The 15,929-nt window shown below is 54.1% G+C and overlaps 1 protein-coding gene across 14 annotated transcripts; it reads left to right on the forward strand.

The window, feature by feature from the left end:
* The first annotated feature begins 607 nt into the window (after positions 1–607).
* SRL (sarcalumenin) lies at positions 608–13,933 on the forward strand. 14 transcript variants are annotated; one of them, XM_058157323.1, is made up of 8 exons: positions 608–801; positions 5,260–6,120; positions 8,066–8,158; positions 8,931–9,026; positions 9,928–9,963; positions 10,909–11,025; positions 11,885–12,118; positions 12,951–13,933. In XM_058157323.1, the coding sequence occupies exons 1-8, from the start codon at positions 741–743 to the stop codon at positions 13,760–13,762; spliced, it is 2,310 nt and encodes a 769-aa protein (XP_058013306.1). In that variant the 5' UTR covers positions 608–740; the 3' UTR covers positions 13,763–13,933. The 14 variants fall into 14 exon arrangements, with proteins under 14 accessions (XP_058013306.1, XP_058013307.1, XP_058013308.1 ...); XM_058157324.1 differs by having other exon boundaries at positions 8,066–8,155; XM_058157325.1 differs by having other exon boundaries at positions 8,069–8,158.
* The last annotated feature ends 1,996 nt before the right edge of the window (positions 13,934–15,929 follow it).

A 15,929-nucleotide genomic window follows, 5' to 3' on the forward strand; every position in this document is an offset into this window, starting at 1 on the left:
ATCAGTTAATCCCTCCCCATTTTCCCTCGGGAAGGACCACTCCGGGGATTTGGGGATGGCTGATCACACAGGTGGGTGCAAAAGCTGAAACATGGAAGCTGCCTACTTCATGGGGTCTCCAATCTTTGGGGCAGCTCAGTCTCCCCCTGTCCACCCCCGCCTGCCTTTTCTGCAAGTTGTGCAGAAGGTTGGTTGGCAACTTTTTGGCATGGGTTGCTAGTTCCCAGATCCAGCATTATGCTGATCCCTGCAGGCATACTCTGCCGAGGTTTCTTGCGAGTGCCCTTTCTCTTGTGCCCACCACTTTGCTGTTCTTGCTCCAAAGGCTACCAGTTTCATACACCGCCCCCTTTGAGGCATTTTGCAGGCTGGGAGGGCTGCCCAGCTCCTCCGTGGCCATACAGATCACCTGAGAATGCTGTGCCAAGGCAGGAGAGCCTGCTCCTGCTGGGGCCCTGGGCAGAAAGAGCTGGTCCCTGCCCCTCCTCCCCCACGGCCCGTCCTCTGGGACCTTGGCTCTGGGCTCACCCTGGGCAGCAGCTGCCTTAATGCCCCTCCTCTTCCCCCCTTAGCAGCTGCCTCTGGGTTAGTGAAGAGGCCGGGTGGGGAGGGGCCTCCAGTAGTCCAGCATCGGCACCATCGCCTGCGTGGGCCCTGCGGCCAAGCGGCCACCTGCTTCTCCAGAGCCTGCCCTGGTATAAATAGTGCGGAGGAAGGGGAAAAGGCTCCTGGCAGCCAGCATGGCAGCGCTGAGGCTCTTCTGTTTCTGCCTGGCACCAGTTGTTCTCTTCAGGGCGGCAGGTAGGGTCCCTTGTTCCCAAAGACCCAGAACTCATGCGAAGGGCCAGCATGCCAGGCCTATTGCAGACAACATGGGGGGTGGCAGCCTTGGGGTACCCGGAGAGGGCAGTCGTGGGGCTGAGGGGAGCCAGAAGAGCAGCTGGGCCGGGAGGTCTGTAGATGCCGTGTTGGGAACACCCTGCTCTCCTGCGCTTGGAAACCTCTTACCCCAGGGATCCCCTGTGTCTTAAGGGCCCCAGGGCTGCCCCTCCCACCAAGGCTTTCCACTGCCTGTTCGGGGCCCCTGGACAGAACTATGTGGCATCCAATGCCTTCCCCTTGGATGCCCTTGAGTTAATTTGGTTCTGCTGGCTGGGCGCTGTCTCCCAGCTGCCTCCCGGAGCTAAGTATGGAAACAGGCGTGTAACTGGAGCCCTGAAGCCTGTGGAGCCCCTCCCGCCTTCCCCGTTGCCCTCATCAGCTCAGCTGCTGCCTTCTCAAACTGTCACAGGCGCTCTGGACTAGCTGTAGCCTTTTAAGGCCATTTTTTTTATCATTCCCAGAACAAAAGGGAGATGGACAAGCAGGGCTGAGGGTTCCTTTCCTCCTCCTCCTCCCTCCCTTTCCCTTTCCTTCCTTCCCAGCAGCAGGACACCCCTGTGGGTCTGGGAAAAAGGGGGGTAGGTCCCCTTTCCCAGCTTCCACGGTGGATGCCCCCAGAAGGGGCAAGCCAGAATCTCTCCCGACCCTGGATGGGGCACATGGTAACCAAGGGTGGGCTCTAAATGGACCAGATGCCCTTCCTGCTCCAGAGCTGCATGTAGAACTCCCATGGGTTCCTTTGCCCATAGGAGCAGTGCAGGTCTAGCACAGTGCTGGGGGGCAGGCATTCTGTGACCTGGAAAATCATTTTTTGATGGCATTGAGTTGTTGCTCACAGGGCTTTACCTGAATCCCAGTACTGGAAGCAGGTCTGAATTAATGGCACGGTCAGGCATGCGCCTGGGGAGGTCCAGGAGAAAAGTGTTATGTCTCTGAGCGAGTTCGTGGGGAAGGCAAAAGGTTGCTGGGCCTGGCCAAATATTTGTTGACAGTCACTTCCCGCCTGGCTCTCTTCAGGAGCTCCAGGCAGAGTATGAAGCACTTCTGTTGCCCTTGCTGCGCTGAGCAAATTTCGGGGGGCGGGTGCACTTGCTTTCCTTGGCAATCTCATCAGTGTGTGTTTCCTCTGGTTGGCATCTGCTTGGGAGGGGGGTCAGCCCTCAGGCCGGCTGGTTGCAAACCAGGAAGCGCCCACTAGTCTGGACCAGGAGGCTGGGATGGGGGGCAGGCTGGGTCTCCTCCATAGAGGTCCTCGCTCAGCCCAGCCACTTGCCAGGGACCCTGCTTGGCTCCGTGTGCCCTAAAGGAACTCCCAAAGGTCTCTAAACCAACTGAGCAGCAGCTAGGAGGGCCCGTGTATGTATGTGTGTAGAGATGGGGCAGCGCTTCTCTCTTCCCACAACAGTGCATTAGGGGCTTTGCTCACCCCTTCCTATTGCGAACCTATCCAGAACAGGCACGGGCAGGGGGGTGAGCGAGGAACTGGTCTTTTTCTCTCCTCGGGTGAAGGCTAGAAAAGCAGGCGTGTCTCCCTTTTTCTCAGGAGTTGTAAAAGAAAACCAGAACAACGCTTCTCTGGCGAGCCCGTCAAGCTCTTCTCAATCTGGCCATCAGAGGGCACCCTTGAGACAGGCTGGCTGGGCTGCCCAGCCGGGGCTGCTTGAGGCAGAGACTGGCATCCCTTCCTTCTCAGGCCCCCGGAGCTCAGCTGAGGGAGGGTTCCTTGGGGGCAATGGCTTGCTCAGGGGAAAGGTCCAAAGGCTCACCCTTGGCGTGAGGCCCCTCCTATTTAGCTGCTTCTCCCCTTGGAACAACCCCCCCCTCCAGGCCAGGTTGCTTGGCCAGGATTGCCCTGTCTGCCATGCAATTTGCTCTGCCCTGCTTGGTGCTTGCCTGTTCCTCTGGGTTACATCCCGCCACTGGCACCCTTAAGGCTGGCCAGACGGAGGGCAGCTGTGGCCCTCAGCCTTAGCAGGCATGACGCTGCTTGGACTGGTGCGGTCAGCACAGATCCAGCCTTGCCCTCACCAGCTCTCAGCTGGTGACTTCCTTAGTCTTCCCAGGGCAGCGGGCAGACCTTTTGCTGCAGGTCAAGGGGGAGCAGCCTGGATCCCTCCTTGGGATGAGCTCTGGGCTTTGTGTCTGCAGAGCGGGTTGCCCTCACCTGCTGCCTTGCCTAAGGCCTGCTTAGCCCTCAGCCAAGGACCCTGCAGGTCAGGGTCCCAGAGTTCGGATACCTCAGCTCCTTTTCCAGGCCTGATCCTAAGTGCGGATGGGTGGCCAGAAAAAAAAATCAAGAGACACAGGCGCCAGAGATGATGTCCCTGGCAAAACCCAGTGGTGGCGTCAGGTGAGGCTTGCATGCAAGGGCCAGCTAGCTGTAATGGGCTACAGGCGCCTCTCCAGTATCATTGGGGATTTCTGGGGCAGATGTATCTCTCCCCCACCCTCTTGGGCACTTGGGGAATGACTCCCCACTCGTTTCAGGGATGGGCGCCTGCCCAGCCCCAGCAGGAAGCCCCCTGCCTCCCCCAGGAAACCGTGGCCCTCTGCCCAACCATGGCCCTCTGCCCAACCGCTAAGAGAGACAGGGGCAGGCTCCCCTCCTCCTCTCCTCAGAGTAAGCCTTGTGGCTCCTTTCAGCCTGCCATGCCTGCAAATGTTCGTTTGTGCTGGCTGTGAGGGAGAGAGGGAGTTTCTTGGCTCTGGGCTTCACCCAAGAACGATTTTCGGAACTGACCTCCCAGGGCTGGGGGGTATTTTTAGCGCAATGAGGAAGCTGCCGGTGCTAAACTCCACACCTTCAGCCCCTTTGCCATACTGTGGCCCTCCCTCCGAGCCATCTGCAGGTCAGCTTGGAGGTTGCTTGCATAAGCCCTGGGGACTGCCGACCTACCACTGGCCTTCAGCCTCCTCCTGTAGCGCTTTGGGCTTTTCCACTGGGGGACCAAAGGCCCTGTCTGGCTTTTCAGCACAAGGGCAGCAGAGCTGAGGAAGGACTGGGTCCCGCTCATGGGAAGCTCCTCAGCAGGTTCCCCAGCTAGAAAGAAAAGGGGGTTCCATTAGGAGACGGAGAAGCCATAGTCAAAAGCCACAAGGCAGAAGCCCCCGGCCCCCCCAGGATCTTTTCCTCCCAAGAAGCCCTGAATACAAGGCCCAAGAGCCCCCGGCCTTCCCCTACTGGGCAAAACCCCTCTGAGCTTTTTAATGCATTTCAGCACCACCTAGCTGTGATGCCTTGGTTCTCATGCAGGTGATGGGATTCCTTGCAGGTAGGATGTGGCTGTCTACCTGAGGATGGAGGGGGGAGTCTATGCCTCAAGGTGTAACAGTTTCTGTTGGACCCATCATAGAGGGAGTCCCTGCCTGGTTTCCTTTGCTAAAGGCAAAGGGCCCTTGAGGGACACTCGGAAGCCCAGGCAGGGCACATGAGCTTCCCTCCTGGGTGACCAGCTAACCCCTCTTCAGCTGGCAGGCCTGGCGTGCAGCCCACGAAGCAGCAATGACAGCAACATCTCGGGTGCCCCTCAGCCAGTTGGCATCTCCTTTGGGGATCTCCTTCTCCAGGAGCAATGTAGGAGACTTCCCTTGGCATCTTTCTGCTTGTAGATCCCAACACTTTTGCCTTCTTGATCCGCAAAGAGGCTCTTCCTGCCCTAGATGCCTCGCGTTGCTTCTGCGAGTGGGCGAAGGGGGCTTCTCAAGCAGGCCCTGACACTTGAGAAGAAAGGCCACCGCTGCTGCCTGGGGGGGGGGAGGGGGAAAGTCAGCCCATTCCAGAGCTGCCTTCTCTGTTTGCATGGCATAGAAGGGCCTTTGCCAAGATGATTGCTCTTTAACCTGTGCCAGCCCTGCTAGTCTTCAGATGGTTGGGATTTCTTAACTGCAGTTCTGCATGCCAACAATCTGGATGGGAAAAGCTCTCCTCGACATCCCTGCAGTTCCCCTTTTTATTCTGCTGGGTTTTTTAGTAGAAGATAGCCAGGAAGGGAGTTAGGTGGAAAAAGGTGGCAGGTATTTCCTGGCCAGACCCTCAAGGAGGCTAAGACCCCTGAAAAGACTCTCAGGGATACTCCCTCTGCCCATCTGCCTGTCTTGCTAGACGGAAAGGGACAGTAGGGTAGTTAAGGGCAACATGTGTTACCCAAGACAAACGCTCACCCTGGCAAAACTGTTGGCACACAATAGCACCTAGGACCAGGCTAGGCAAGGTAGATTCTTAATCTGCTGGTCAGGTCAGGACTGAAAATGGATTTTAGAAGAGCCTCAAAATGTGCCTTTTCAGCCTCCTTTGAGTCCAGTTCCATTTTTCATACAGAAGCACATTTGCAATTTGAGGCACAGATGAAACTGACTGATCATGTTCTAACTATCTAGAACTGCAAGTTTCTGCCCTGGAGGGCGCAGAAGACTCTGCCAACTTTGCTGAGGGTGGCTTGTTGCCTGGAGACCCAAGTCTAGTGAAGAAGCAGAGGCTGCTCAATGGACACATTGCTGGGACAGGAATCCCTCTCCAGTTCTCAGGCAACCTGGAGAAGCCTCAGGGTGATGGTTCCACAGATACAGGCCCTGAAGTGGACAGCACAGAAAGGAGCCATTTGGACGAGAATGGAGCTTACGTGGCGGAGCTAGGGGAGTTCCTTGGCCAAGAACAGGGGATGGCTGGTCAGGAAGAAGATGGAAGTAGCTCAAGAGAGCTGGAGCAGGTTTCTGCACGTAGGATGGAGGGATCGCAGGGTGAAGAAGAAAAGGTTCCACTGAAGAGGGAGACTCCTTTTGAGGAAGATGTCCAAGGTGTTCTTCCAGGACGAAACCAAGATATTTCTCAGGATCTTCTCCACTCTTTTGAGGCACAGCTGGATGATAACTTCACCGATTCCCCTGATGTGGATAAAAATTTGGAAGGCAGCTTTGGAGAAGGGCACTTAGGCAATCCTTCACCAAGAGAGAAACCCAGGGAAACGTTCAGCGCTGTTCTGCAGGATGTGCGTGAATCGGGAGAGCCAGAGGAGGCAGCAAGTGCCCATCCAACACAGGAAGCAGCTACAAAGGAACTGGCAGGGAGTCCAGAAGATGCTGATAGCAAAGGAAGAGCTGCAGTGGCTGGAGCTGGAGCTGCCACCCAGCTTCCCATGGAAGGACTGGGGTTTGGCGAAGGGCAGCCAGATGGCAATGGGATAGAAGGTGCAACGGCTTCTGAAGTGAAGGTTCTTCCAGCAGAAAAAAAGCAACCCAGAGGTGGTATCTGCCCAGCAGTGGAGGCAGAGGTGGGGTGGGATGGCCAGGTAGAGGGGCTGCCAAGGGGAAGGGGAGAATGAGGCAGAGTCCAAGGAAGAGAGGACCTTCTTTCCTATGGGGGCAGCCCAGAAGGTGGCCTGCCTAGAGCAGCAGCAGAATGGGCCCTTTGTCAAGGAGGATGCCCTGCAGGGAGAGGAAGTGGAGGTGCCACCCAGCAGCCACCCCCAGCAGAGACCAGGCTTGTTTGGCCAGGAGACTAGCCTTCTTGGCTGTGCCCATTTCCCTGGGCCAGCTGCCTTCTTCTTCTTTGGCATTCCAACAAAGAAGACAGGAGAAGTCAGGCTCACGGGACAGGCAGGAGAGAGAAAAGCTAACTCAGCCATTCACCCCTCTTTCTAGGTCAAACCTTCCCAGGCCAAGGGGGGTGGGGGTGGGGCTTGACCTGGACTCCTGAGGCAGCTTCTGGAGTGCAAGGCTCCTCACCTTGTCCTCATTTTCCCTGCCCATCCCTCTACCTTTTGTTTGGTGCTCTTTCAACTCAGGGCTGCAAAGCCTGGAGGGTCTCGCTCGGGACCACATTTCTGAGTGGTCTGGGGAATTTGGTCCCAGAAGCCCGGGTGTCCTTGGATCTGGGTGGATGGCTGTCTTCTAGGATGCCCTCGGAGTGAAATCTGCTCCGGAAAGGAAACCCACAGTCCCTTCCATGCTAGGAATCTCTAGTTCTGATTTCTCACCTCTGTTAGATTCAAAGTCCATGACGCCTGACCCGTCTTGGCTCTCGTTAAACCAGGCAGATCCCTAACTCCTTTAGATCCTGGACTAGAGATGATGAATATACTATTTCTGAGTGATGGGATTGCAATACTGGGCTTGCAAGGCCAGGTGAAGGACCTGCCCTCAGGCAAGAATTCCTCCATTTGTTGCTGTTTTTAATCACAAGCAGCAAAATGGCACAAAGCTCTCCAGGCAAGCAGTTCCACAGAAGAACCTGCTGCAGTTTAGAGGCTAAATAGGATGTAATTTTAGGAGCACATTGTCTAAAGGAGGCTGTACAGCCCAGACAGCCGAGTTCATTCCTTTGAGCTCTGAACTAGGCAGTTTCTTTTCATGGGCTTTTGTCCTACCTTGCCCAGAGAGAGCAGCCTCTGATTTTGTCCACTGGTGGGTTTGGCTAAAGCAGAACACAAGGCAGCCAGTCCCGGGCATGGGAGCTCTCAGGAGGGGGCCTTGGAAGGGAGGAGTTAGTGCTGTGCAAAGGTGATGCCAGCAAGCCTGAGTGGGGAGTGGGGAGAGGTGGGAAGTCGGAAGGAAGGCTTCTTCTTCCTGCTCCATCTGTTTGTGCAGCTGAAGCCAGCGTGTCTTCAAGTTGTGGCTGTGGCCGGTTAGGCAGCTGGAGACAGCCATCAATGGAGAAGCTGCCTGGGAGACATGCCCAGTGTTCACAGTAGAACATCCCTGGCCAGGGCTCTCCCGAGGCTGGCAGCTAGAAAAGGCTGGGCAGCCAGGCTGAGCAAGGGGTACCATTGACTTCCTGGAGGGATAGATGGGTGTCCCTGTCTGGACTGACTCAAAACAATTGGCCAAGTTGTCCCCCCCCCCACACCCGTTGGGGCTTAGAAGCACAGGCCTGCCCTCTGCCTCTCTTTCCCCTTCTGGCTGCTAAAGCCACAGAAACCTTTCTGGCTACTCTTTCGAGCGAGGACAGAGGCCCTTCCTTGCCTGGTCCATCATCAAAGGCAGAAGTCTGAATTTTGCTCCCTGGCTGGGCCTTTTGCACCAGTAGAAATCGGGGAGAAAAGAAGGCACTTTTCCCACACAAGAAAAATATCTCTTGTGAATGAACCTGATGTTGAAAATATCTCTTTATTTCCTTTGGCAATTTGGACGTGACTGTGGCTCTCCCTCTGGTTACTTGTGGGCTGAGACCCCTGCTTTGCTCTTTCAGCAGAAGAGGTGGAGAACGCCCAGAGGGATCGATCCCACATCGAGACCACCCTGAAGCTGAAGGAAGAGAAACCCGCAGATGACTACTCAGGTAGCAGTAGGACTCCACGCCTGGCCAGGAAAGACCCCGCAAAAGCTCCACCAAAGGCAGTGGATAGCTATAGCAATAGCACTTACATATTGCTTTGCAGCCATCTCAGAATGGTTTACAGAGTCAGCCTCTTGCCACCAATAATCTGGGCTCTCATTTTACTGACCCCGGAAAGATGGAAGGCTGAGTCAACCTTGAACCAGCCAAGATTAAACTCCTGGCAGTGGGCAGAATCAGCCTGCAATATTGCATTCTAACCACTGCGGGACCATGGCTCAAGATAACACACACACTTTTAAGTCAGTTGCAGCTGTTGTTCCAAGGATGTTATTTGACTATTTATGTTACCTTCAGCTTGCTATCCACCAGCCTTAGATCCACCCAGATAAGTGAGGGAGCTATACAAACTTTTATATTGCATTCACATAAACAGACCCCTGGTTTCCAGCCTGATTGCCCTTGCCACCTTTGCCCGCTAATCTTTTCCCTTGCAAGGAAAACCATGCCGAGGCATTGCCCTTAGGCAGACCGGACCAAAAGTTTTGCCCCCAGGGGGCAGGTCTTCTGGTTCCTTATAGCTCCACCCAGCCCCTCAACCGCCTTAGGATGCTAGACTCTATCCTGCAGAGTGGAAAGGGCCAAAGGGGTAATGGAGGGGCTGCCAAAGGGCTCAGGAGCAAGTGCAGCCTTGGCTCCCTGCATGGCAGGCCCCATGAGCCCTAGAGCAGCAGGCTGGGCTGACTTTTCCTTTTCCTGCCTGGCCTCTTTCTTGCAGCCATCCTGCAGCGACTGAGAAAAATTTATCACTCCTCCATCAAGCCCTTGGAGCAGTCCTACAAGTACAATGAGCTTCGGCAGCATGAAATTACAGGTGAGGCAGGTGGGCTGTGGGTCTGGCTGTTGTTGTGTTGCCTGCAAGGGTCTTGCTTCCAGAGGTGATATTGGGGTAGAGGAGGGGGCAGGTTCAGCATAAGACGGCTGAGCAAGGAGAGGTTTTAGGAAAAAGTGGGGTGCTCTCTGGATGAGGAATGCACAAGGGTGGCTGGGGGTTGCCGCATTGCCACAAGATAATGCACCCTGGGGGTTTTCTCTGCTTCCTCCACAAGGCCCTGGCCTTTCTGGCTCTCCTACACGGAGAGTTCCATGCTGGGATGATTGAACTGCTGGCCCTCCCCGTGAAATTTACCCCTTCCGCAAGGCTCCTGGTATTTCTGCAATCCCGGAGGTGTCCTTTGCCTGCTGAAGTCTCCTCATGGCCAAGGGGTGCCCATTCTGACCCAGAGGGGTCGCCTTCCCAAAGCTGTGCCCTTTGGGAGCGGCACCCCCTGGCCTGGTTTGCCAGCACTGCTGGGGGCCATGGTCTTGGCCCGTTCCCCAAGGCTGGTGGCCAGTGCAAACAAACTTTGGAACCAAAGCTGTGTAGCTTTTCGAGGGCACAGCAGCCCTTGGCTCCTCCGGCTTCTGTCCCACCAGGCCCTGTTGCAAGGGCTTCAGGTGCTCTGGGACTGGCTGCGCCTCCCCTTCATCCTTCCCAAAGGAGGGTGGTTTCCAGTTGATCTCCATGTGGGAATGACACAGCTTCTTGCAGCATGAACTCTAACCATGGGGGCTTCCTGGGAGGGCAGCTGGGCCCCTTCCCTGGCTCCTTGCCCTCCCTGGAAGTCCAAGCTCTGCTTTCATTCTTTTCTGCCCCAAACTAACCCTCCCCTTTCCCACCCTTTCCTACTCACGTTCCTTTTTCTCTTCTCCAACCCTCCTCTCCTGCCCCACAGCTTACCCTGGACGCACCCTGGGCTCTTCAGCCACAGGTGGGTAGAGCTGCCTGTCCTGCCAGGCAGTTGTTCCCTGGACCCAGGAAAGGGCACCATCCTGCTCCCCCTTCCAGCGCTCAGCCACGTTCCTGCTTGTTGTGGTGGAAGAGAACATGTGCCACCCTTGCCTCTCCTTGGCAGCCAGGGAAGTGAGGGGCAGGGAGGTCCCCCCAATCTTGCTTTTTGTGCCAGTGACGGGAAGCTTGGGAGAAAGAAAACCTGGAGGGGGCATTGCGGTGGCTTGAGGACTGCATGGCTGCCAAGGCCCCTATGCTGCTCTGACCTCAGCCCTTCCTGGGCAAAGGAGCAATGGTCCTCTTCCCTGGCATCTGTGGAAGGATTCTGCAGCACAGTTTGGAAGCATCTAATGCAGAAACCTAGCGTCAGGTGCACCAGTTTCTGTTCTGGAACACAGCAGAATCAATGTGGCACAGGGAGGCTTTCCTTGGGGAGGGACAGAAGTTCCCCCGACTCTTTCCAAGTCTCAGCTGCCCTGCCATCCTGATGAAGATGTGCTCCCAGCAGCAAATGCAAATGACTTGCTCAGGGGATCTAGGGAAGGCTGCCCCCTGCCCCCTCTGGTCAGCCTCCCTCTCCTGGAGGTTCATGGGCTGGGGGCTCTCCAGCATCCAGGCATTGAGGGGTGGAGAGGGGCTGCTGTTGCACCCACAGCCCAGGCCCAGCAGTTGCTTCCTGCAGAGCTGATGGATGGTCTCTATCCATGGGGTACCCCCAGCCCACCCTGCCTTCCTCACTTTTACCCAGTGTTGCTCTTGTGGCACCTTCACCCTGCCTGGAATAGTGGCCCTGGGGAAGGCAAGGACACCTGGCGGGCAGCAGTGAAGCCCCACAAGCTCCAGGCAAACAAGGCCCGGCTGACTTTCAGGCCTCAAGAGACGGCCCTGCTTTGTTCCAATCGCTGATCTTCCTTTCCCTCTGCAGATGGAGAGATTACTTCCAAGCCAATGGTGCTCTTCTTGGGACCCTGGAGCGTTGGCAAGTCCACCATGATTAACTACCTTCTGGGGCTGGATGACACTCCCCATCAGCTCTACACAGGTAGCCTGATGTCCTGCTGGTCTCCTGCCTAGAGTAGCCAGTGTCCAATCCAGGAAGGAAGCGCATACTGGCTGAGGCCGGCAGAGCCGGCGACAATAGGAAGCACCTTCCCTTCCCTTTGCCAGCCAGCTGCCTGTCGTGTTTGAAGCACTCAGCCCCAGCTCCCCCCTGCTGCGCTGGCTGAGCCCCTCCTCCCTTCTGCTTCTGCCCAGACCAAAAAGACCTTTGCCTTGTAGCTTAGTGGGAGGGGCACAGAGGTTTCCTCCCTCTCCTCTAGGGACAGCCAGACCCACAAAAGACTCAGAAGCTTCTGGTTTTCTGGCCTGGAGCCAATTCATTGCAGCAGAAGTAACCCTTCTTTCCTCCCACCCCTCGGACCACTTTTTTTTCTGAACCGGTTCGATCAAGAAGGTTCCTCCATTTGCAGACTGAATTAACTAGCCAGAACGTTTGGTTTCCCACACAGCATTTTTTGGCTGTGGGCAAATTCCTGCCAGCCCCAGAAACTCTGACAGGAGTACAGAGAACCCAAGTAGCCCCTACGCAACATGCCTCTTTCTCTCCCCACCCCCAGCTCTCCTGACCCCAGCCTGGATCTGCAAACCACAAATCATGCTGGGTTTATGGGAAGCCGGCAAAAATGAAGCATGTGATGATGGTTAGCTCTTAAGCTGTGAGGACGGTCTAGAGAACAAAACTCATAATGGGCCTAAGAGAGTTCTAGAAGAGCAACTGAGTTTTTGGAGTTGCAAACCTGGCCCGGGGGTTTCTTAGAGCGCCTGCTTGCAAGGCAATGGCCTCCAAAGGAGCGTCTGGGGACATAGCTGACCTGCACTTGCTTCCCTTTCTCCATGGACAGGGGCTGAGCCCACCACCTCCGAGTTCACCGTCATAATGCACGGCTCTAAAGTCAAGACCATTGAAGGGATTGTAATGGCTGCAGACAGCGCCCGCTCGTTCTCTCCCCTCGAGAAGTTTGGGCAGAACTTTCTGGAGAAGCTGATCGGAATTGAGATCCCTCATAAGCTCTTGGAGAGGGTCACCTTTGTGGACACCCCCGGCATCATTGAAAACCGGAAGCAGCAGGAGCGAGGTGGAGTTCCCTGTCTTCTATTTCCGGATCTTGGGAGGCATGGTTTATTCTGGCTGGCATTTTAGGTGCCGCCCATATGTTATCCTTTACATAAAGCCATCTCAATCCACCTTTGAAAAGGTGATTAAAAACTCACTCAGGGCCAGACTGAAGCAGTTTGTTATACAAGTTGATTCTGTCCCAATCGTTGCAAAATGCTGCCTCAGTCATTTGTATCCATATTACTTAAAGGAAACTGAATGGGAAAAAGGATGCAAATCATTAATAGAAAAAGTACCCAAAGCAAAACATTTAGATTTTGGAACAGATGCTTTATTTACACAGAGAAAACACAAAGTGGGGTCAAGCAGGCGATGCTCTTCCGTGCTCAGAACCCTACAAGTTGGAAGAGGGAGCCGGACTGGGACTTCTGGAAATGAAAGTGAGCAACTAATTGGCCTTTAGGGCCCTGCTGGTATTGGGGCCAGTTTAGAAGGCAGCAAACAGAAGAGACCTAAAGCTCCAGAATGATGCTCTTAGCGGCTCCCGGCATTAAACAACGGCCAGCCTTGTATCCCTGAACATCCTAAGATTCAAAGCTTTTCACAGCTTACCTAAAATAATAATCAAACATTTAAGCATCGTAGCCATTGCCTGAGAGACTTTGCAATTTGGCTAATCCACCTGCTATTATTTTTTTCCTCTTGTAAATGCTCCTTCTTGCATCCAGCAAATAATTGCTCAGAGACAGGACCCTTTGCTGGTCTGTCCCCACGATACGGAGTCACGGCTGAGGTGTCCCCAGCTCCTCCTTTCAAAGATCACACAGTTCTTTGCCCTTCTTCTCTTGCAGGCTACCCATTCAATGACGTCTGCCAATGGTTCATCGATCGAGCCGATCTCATCTTCGTGGTGTTTGACCCGACCAAATTGGATGTGGGGCTGGAACTGGAGATGCTTTTCCGCCAGCTGAAGGGGCGGGAGTCCCAGATCAGGATCATTCTGAACAAGGCGGACAGCCTGGCTACTCAAGAGCTCATGAGGGTGTACGGTGCCTTGTTCTGGAGCCTGGCCCCCCTCATTAACGTTACTGAGCCCCCCCGGGTTTACGTCAGCTCCTTTTGGCCCCTGGAATACCAGGCTGAAACTCACTGCGACCTGTTCTCGAAGGAGGAGATCTCCCTTCTGGAAGACCTGAACCAGGTGATCGAGAACCGGCTGGAAAATAAGATTGCCTTCATCCGCCAACACGCCATCCGGGTTCGCATCCACGCGCTTTTGGTCGATCGCTACTTGCAGACCTATAAGGACAAAATGACTTTCTTCAGTGACGGAGAGCTGGTCTTCAGAGACATCGTGGAGGATCCAGACAAGTTCTACATCTTTAAATCAATCCTGGCCAAGACCAACGTTAGCAAGTTTGATCTGCCCAACCGCGAGGCCTACAAGGACTTCTTTGGGGTTAACCCTATTCACAGCTTCAAACTGCTTGCGCAGCAGTGCAGCTACATGGGAGGTTGCTTCCTGGAGAAGATCGAGAGGGCCATCACCCACGAGCTGCCTGACCTGCTCGGGAGCATCGGCCTGGGGAAGAAGCCCGGCGCCCTCTCCTGCGACACAACTGGCTGTGGAGAAACTCCAAAGAACCGCTACAAGAAGCACTAACAGGCTGCCAGCATGACCCTCTTGTGCCCCGGTTGAGCTTATGTCTTATCTGTCCAAGAAGCCAAGGTCTGTTAGCCCTTCTGCGGGCCACCGAGTGAGCGGCTGGTGTCACAATGGCAGGGAAGTTGGGTGGGCCTAGTAAAGAGAATAAAGCACTGTGAATACCTGTCACGATTTAATCTTTGTTACTTAAAAAAGAGGCAATGTGTCAAGGAAAGGTAAAATTGGCAAAGGCCTTGCATACGCTAAGCAAGAAGGAAGGACCAGAATGTTGACAGAAGGCCAAAAAGGCCTCCTGACCACCAGAGGAAGTCAAACATGGCCCCTCCCTCATACCTCTGGCTGCATTGCATGGAGATGAGGAACACAGGATTCTTGCACACAACCAGTTTGACTTGCAGGAGCTGCAATTTAACCAGACACAAAAAGCAATGGAGCAGCTGGCCAAGGAGACCTTATGAGAATTGGCAATGGGAAGGTTTCCGCTTGCCTTGGGTTGCCAGCTCCTCCTCCTCCTCGCCACTCTAAGTTAGCTCCTCTTCTCAGCAGTGGTTTCCCATCTTAGTGGGCTTTTTCTGAACTGTTTGGAGAACTCTCCAAAGCATTGCTGTCTTCTAGGCAATGTTTCAGCAGGAAGAAGTGCTTTTACCACCGATTCTCGCAGTGAATGGGGCCTATTCCCTGAGGAAGCAGGATGCCCTTTCCTTCCTTGCCTACTTGATAGCCTTTATATATATAAAATAATTGTGTGTGTGTGTGTGTGTGTGTGTGTATGTTTATATATATATATATATATATATATGTTTTCTGAGGTTTTCGCGGGTGTTTGTATGTAGATCTTTGGTTAGTCGGGTTTTCTCCCGCGTAAAATTGGAAGTGTCTTGGCGACTCGTCATCTTCAGGCTTCAGCTTCGTGCTTCTGGGAGCAATGTGTGACTGCAGCTGTTTCTGCGATCACACTATTTGAACTATCGTCAAAACGGAACACTTTAACAACAGAATAATCAGAGAAGCCATTGAGATAGAAAAACGCCCACACAGCATGAACAAACGAGATACCTCCCACCTACCAGCCATTTGGAAACCCGCCCTTATTGACAAACGAGTCCCTAACACAAGGAATGACACCAGACCCACACTCACGAGTTCCACACAGGATGTCACCACCACACATCCACCCAGAAAGCAGACCCAAACCCACACTGATCATGAAGCACGACCAAGGACCAGAAGCCAGACCACAGTTGCAACATTAGCCATTTCAAACCACTCCAATCCATACATGCAGCAGACTGACACCCACTATGAAGATGTAGTACGACCACGACCACGAAGCCAAACAACAGCAATGCAGCTCACCAGCTCAAATCCCGCTGCAACACAGACTAATCTGAGCACAACCAAGCCCCCACCCAAACAGGACACACCCCCATCCAATCAGAGCACAAAAAAAACCCCATCCAATCAGAGCACAGCCAAGCTCCCACCCAATCAGTTCAAACCCCCACTAGCAGTTAAAAGGAAGAAACAGCTGCGATCACACATTGCTCCCAGAAGCACAAAGCTGAAGCCTGAAGATGACGAATGAGACTTCGTCGAAACGTCGCCAAGACACTTCCAATTTTATGCGGGAGAAAACCCGAATAACCAAAGACCTACACACACATACACACACATATATAGTATATGTATTTGTTTTCGTAGATTTTCACGGGTATAAGTATGCAAGTCTTAGCGTATTCGGGTCTTTTCCCATGTAAGGTTGAGAGTATCTTGGAGACTTTTGATGAGGTCCCACTCGTCATCTTCAGGCTGGTGCTTACGGCTTCGTGCTTGTGCGAGCAAAGCATGGTCAGACCTGCCGTCTCTCTATAAATACTGGTGGGGAGGTTTGGAGTGCTGGCTTCGTTGCTGTAACATCCTGAGCTCTAGTGCTGTGACATCCTGAGTTGACATGGGACCCAGGAGAACACATGATGCCACCACCAATCATCCTCACCTCATTCAAACCAAACCCAAACCATCCCATAGACGAAATACAACCACCATCCAGAAGCCAGACCATGGCGGCATCACCAGCTGCTGTACCCCCCCCTCCGATCTCCACGCAAAGCAAGCTGACACACGCCATGAACACATGACAGGACCTCAGACTCGGAGCCAGGTC

Source organism: Ahaetulla prasina, chromosome 14 (assembly GCF_028640845.1).
Source record: "Ahaetulla prasina isolate Xishuangbanna chromosome 14, ASM2864084v1, whole genome shotgun sequence".
Classification (NCBI taxonomy): Eukaryota; Metazoa; Chordata; class Lepidosauria; order Squamata; family Colubridae; genus Ahaetulla; species Ahaetulla prasina.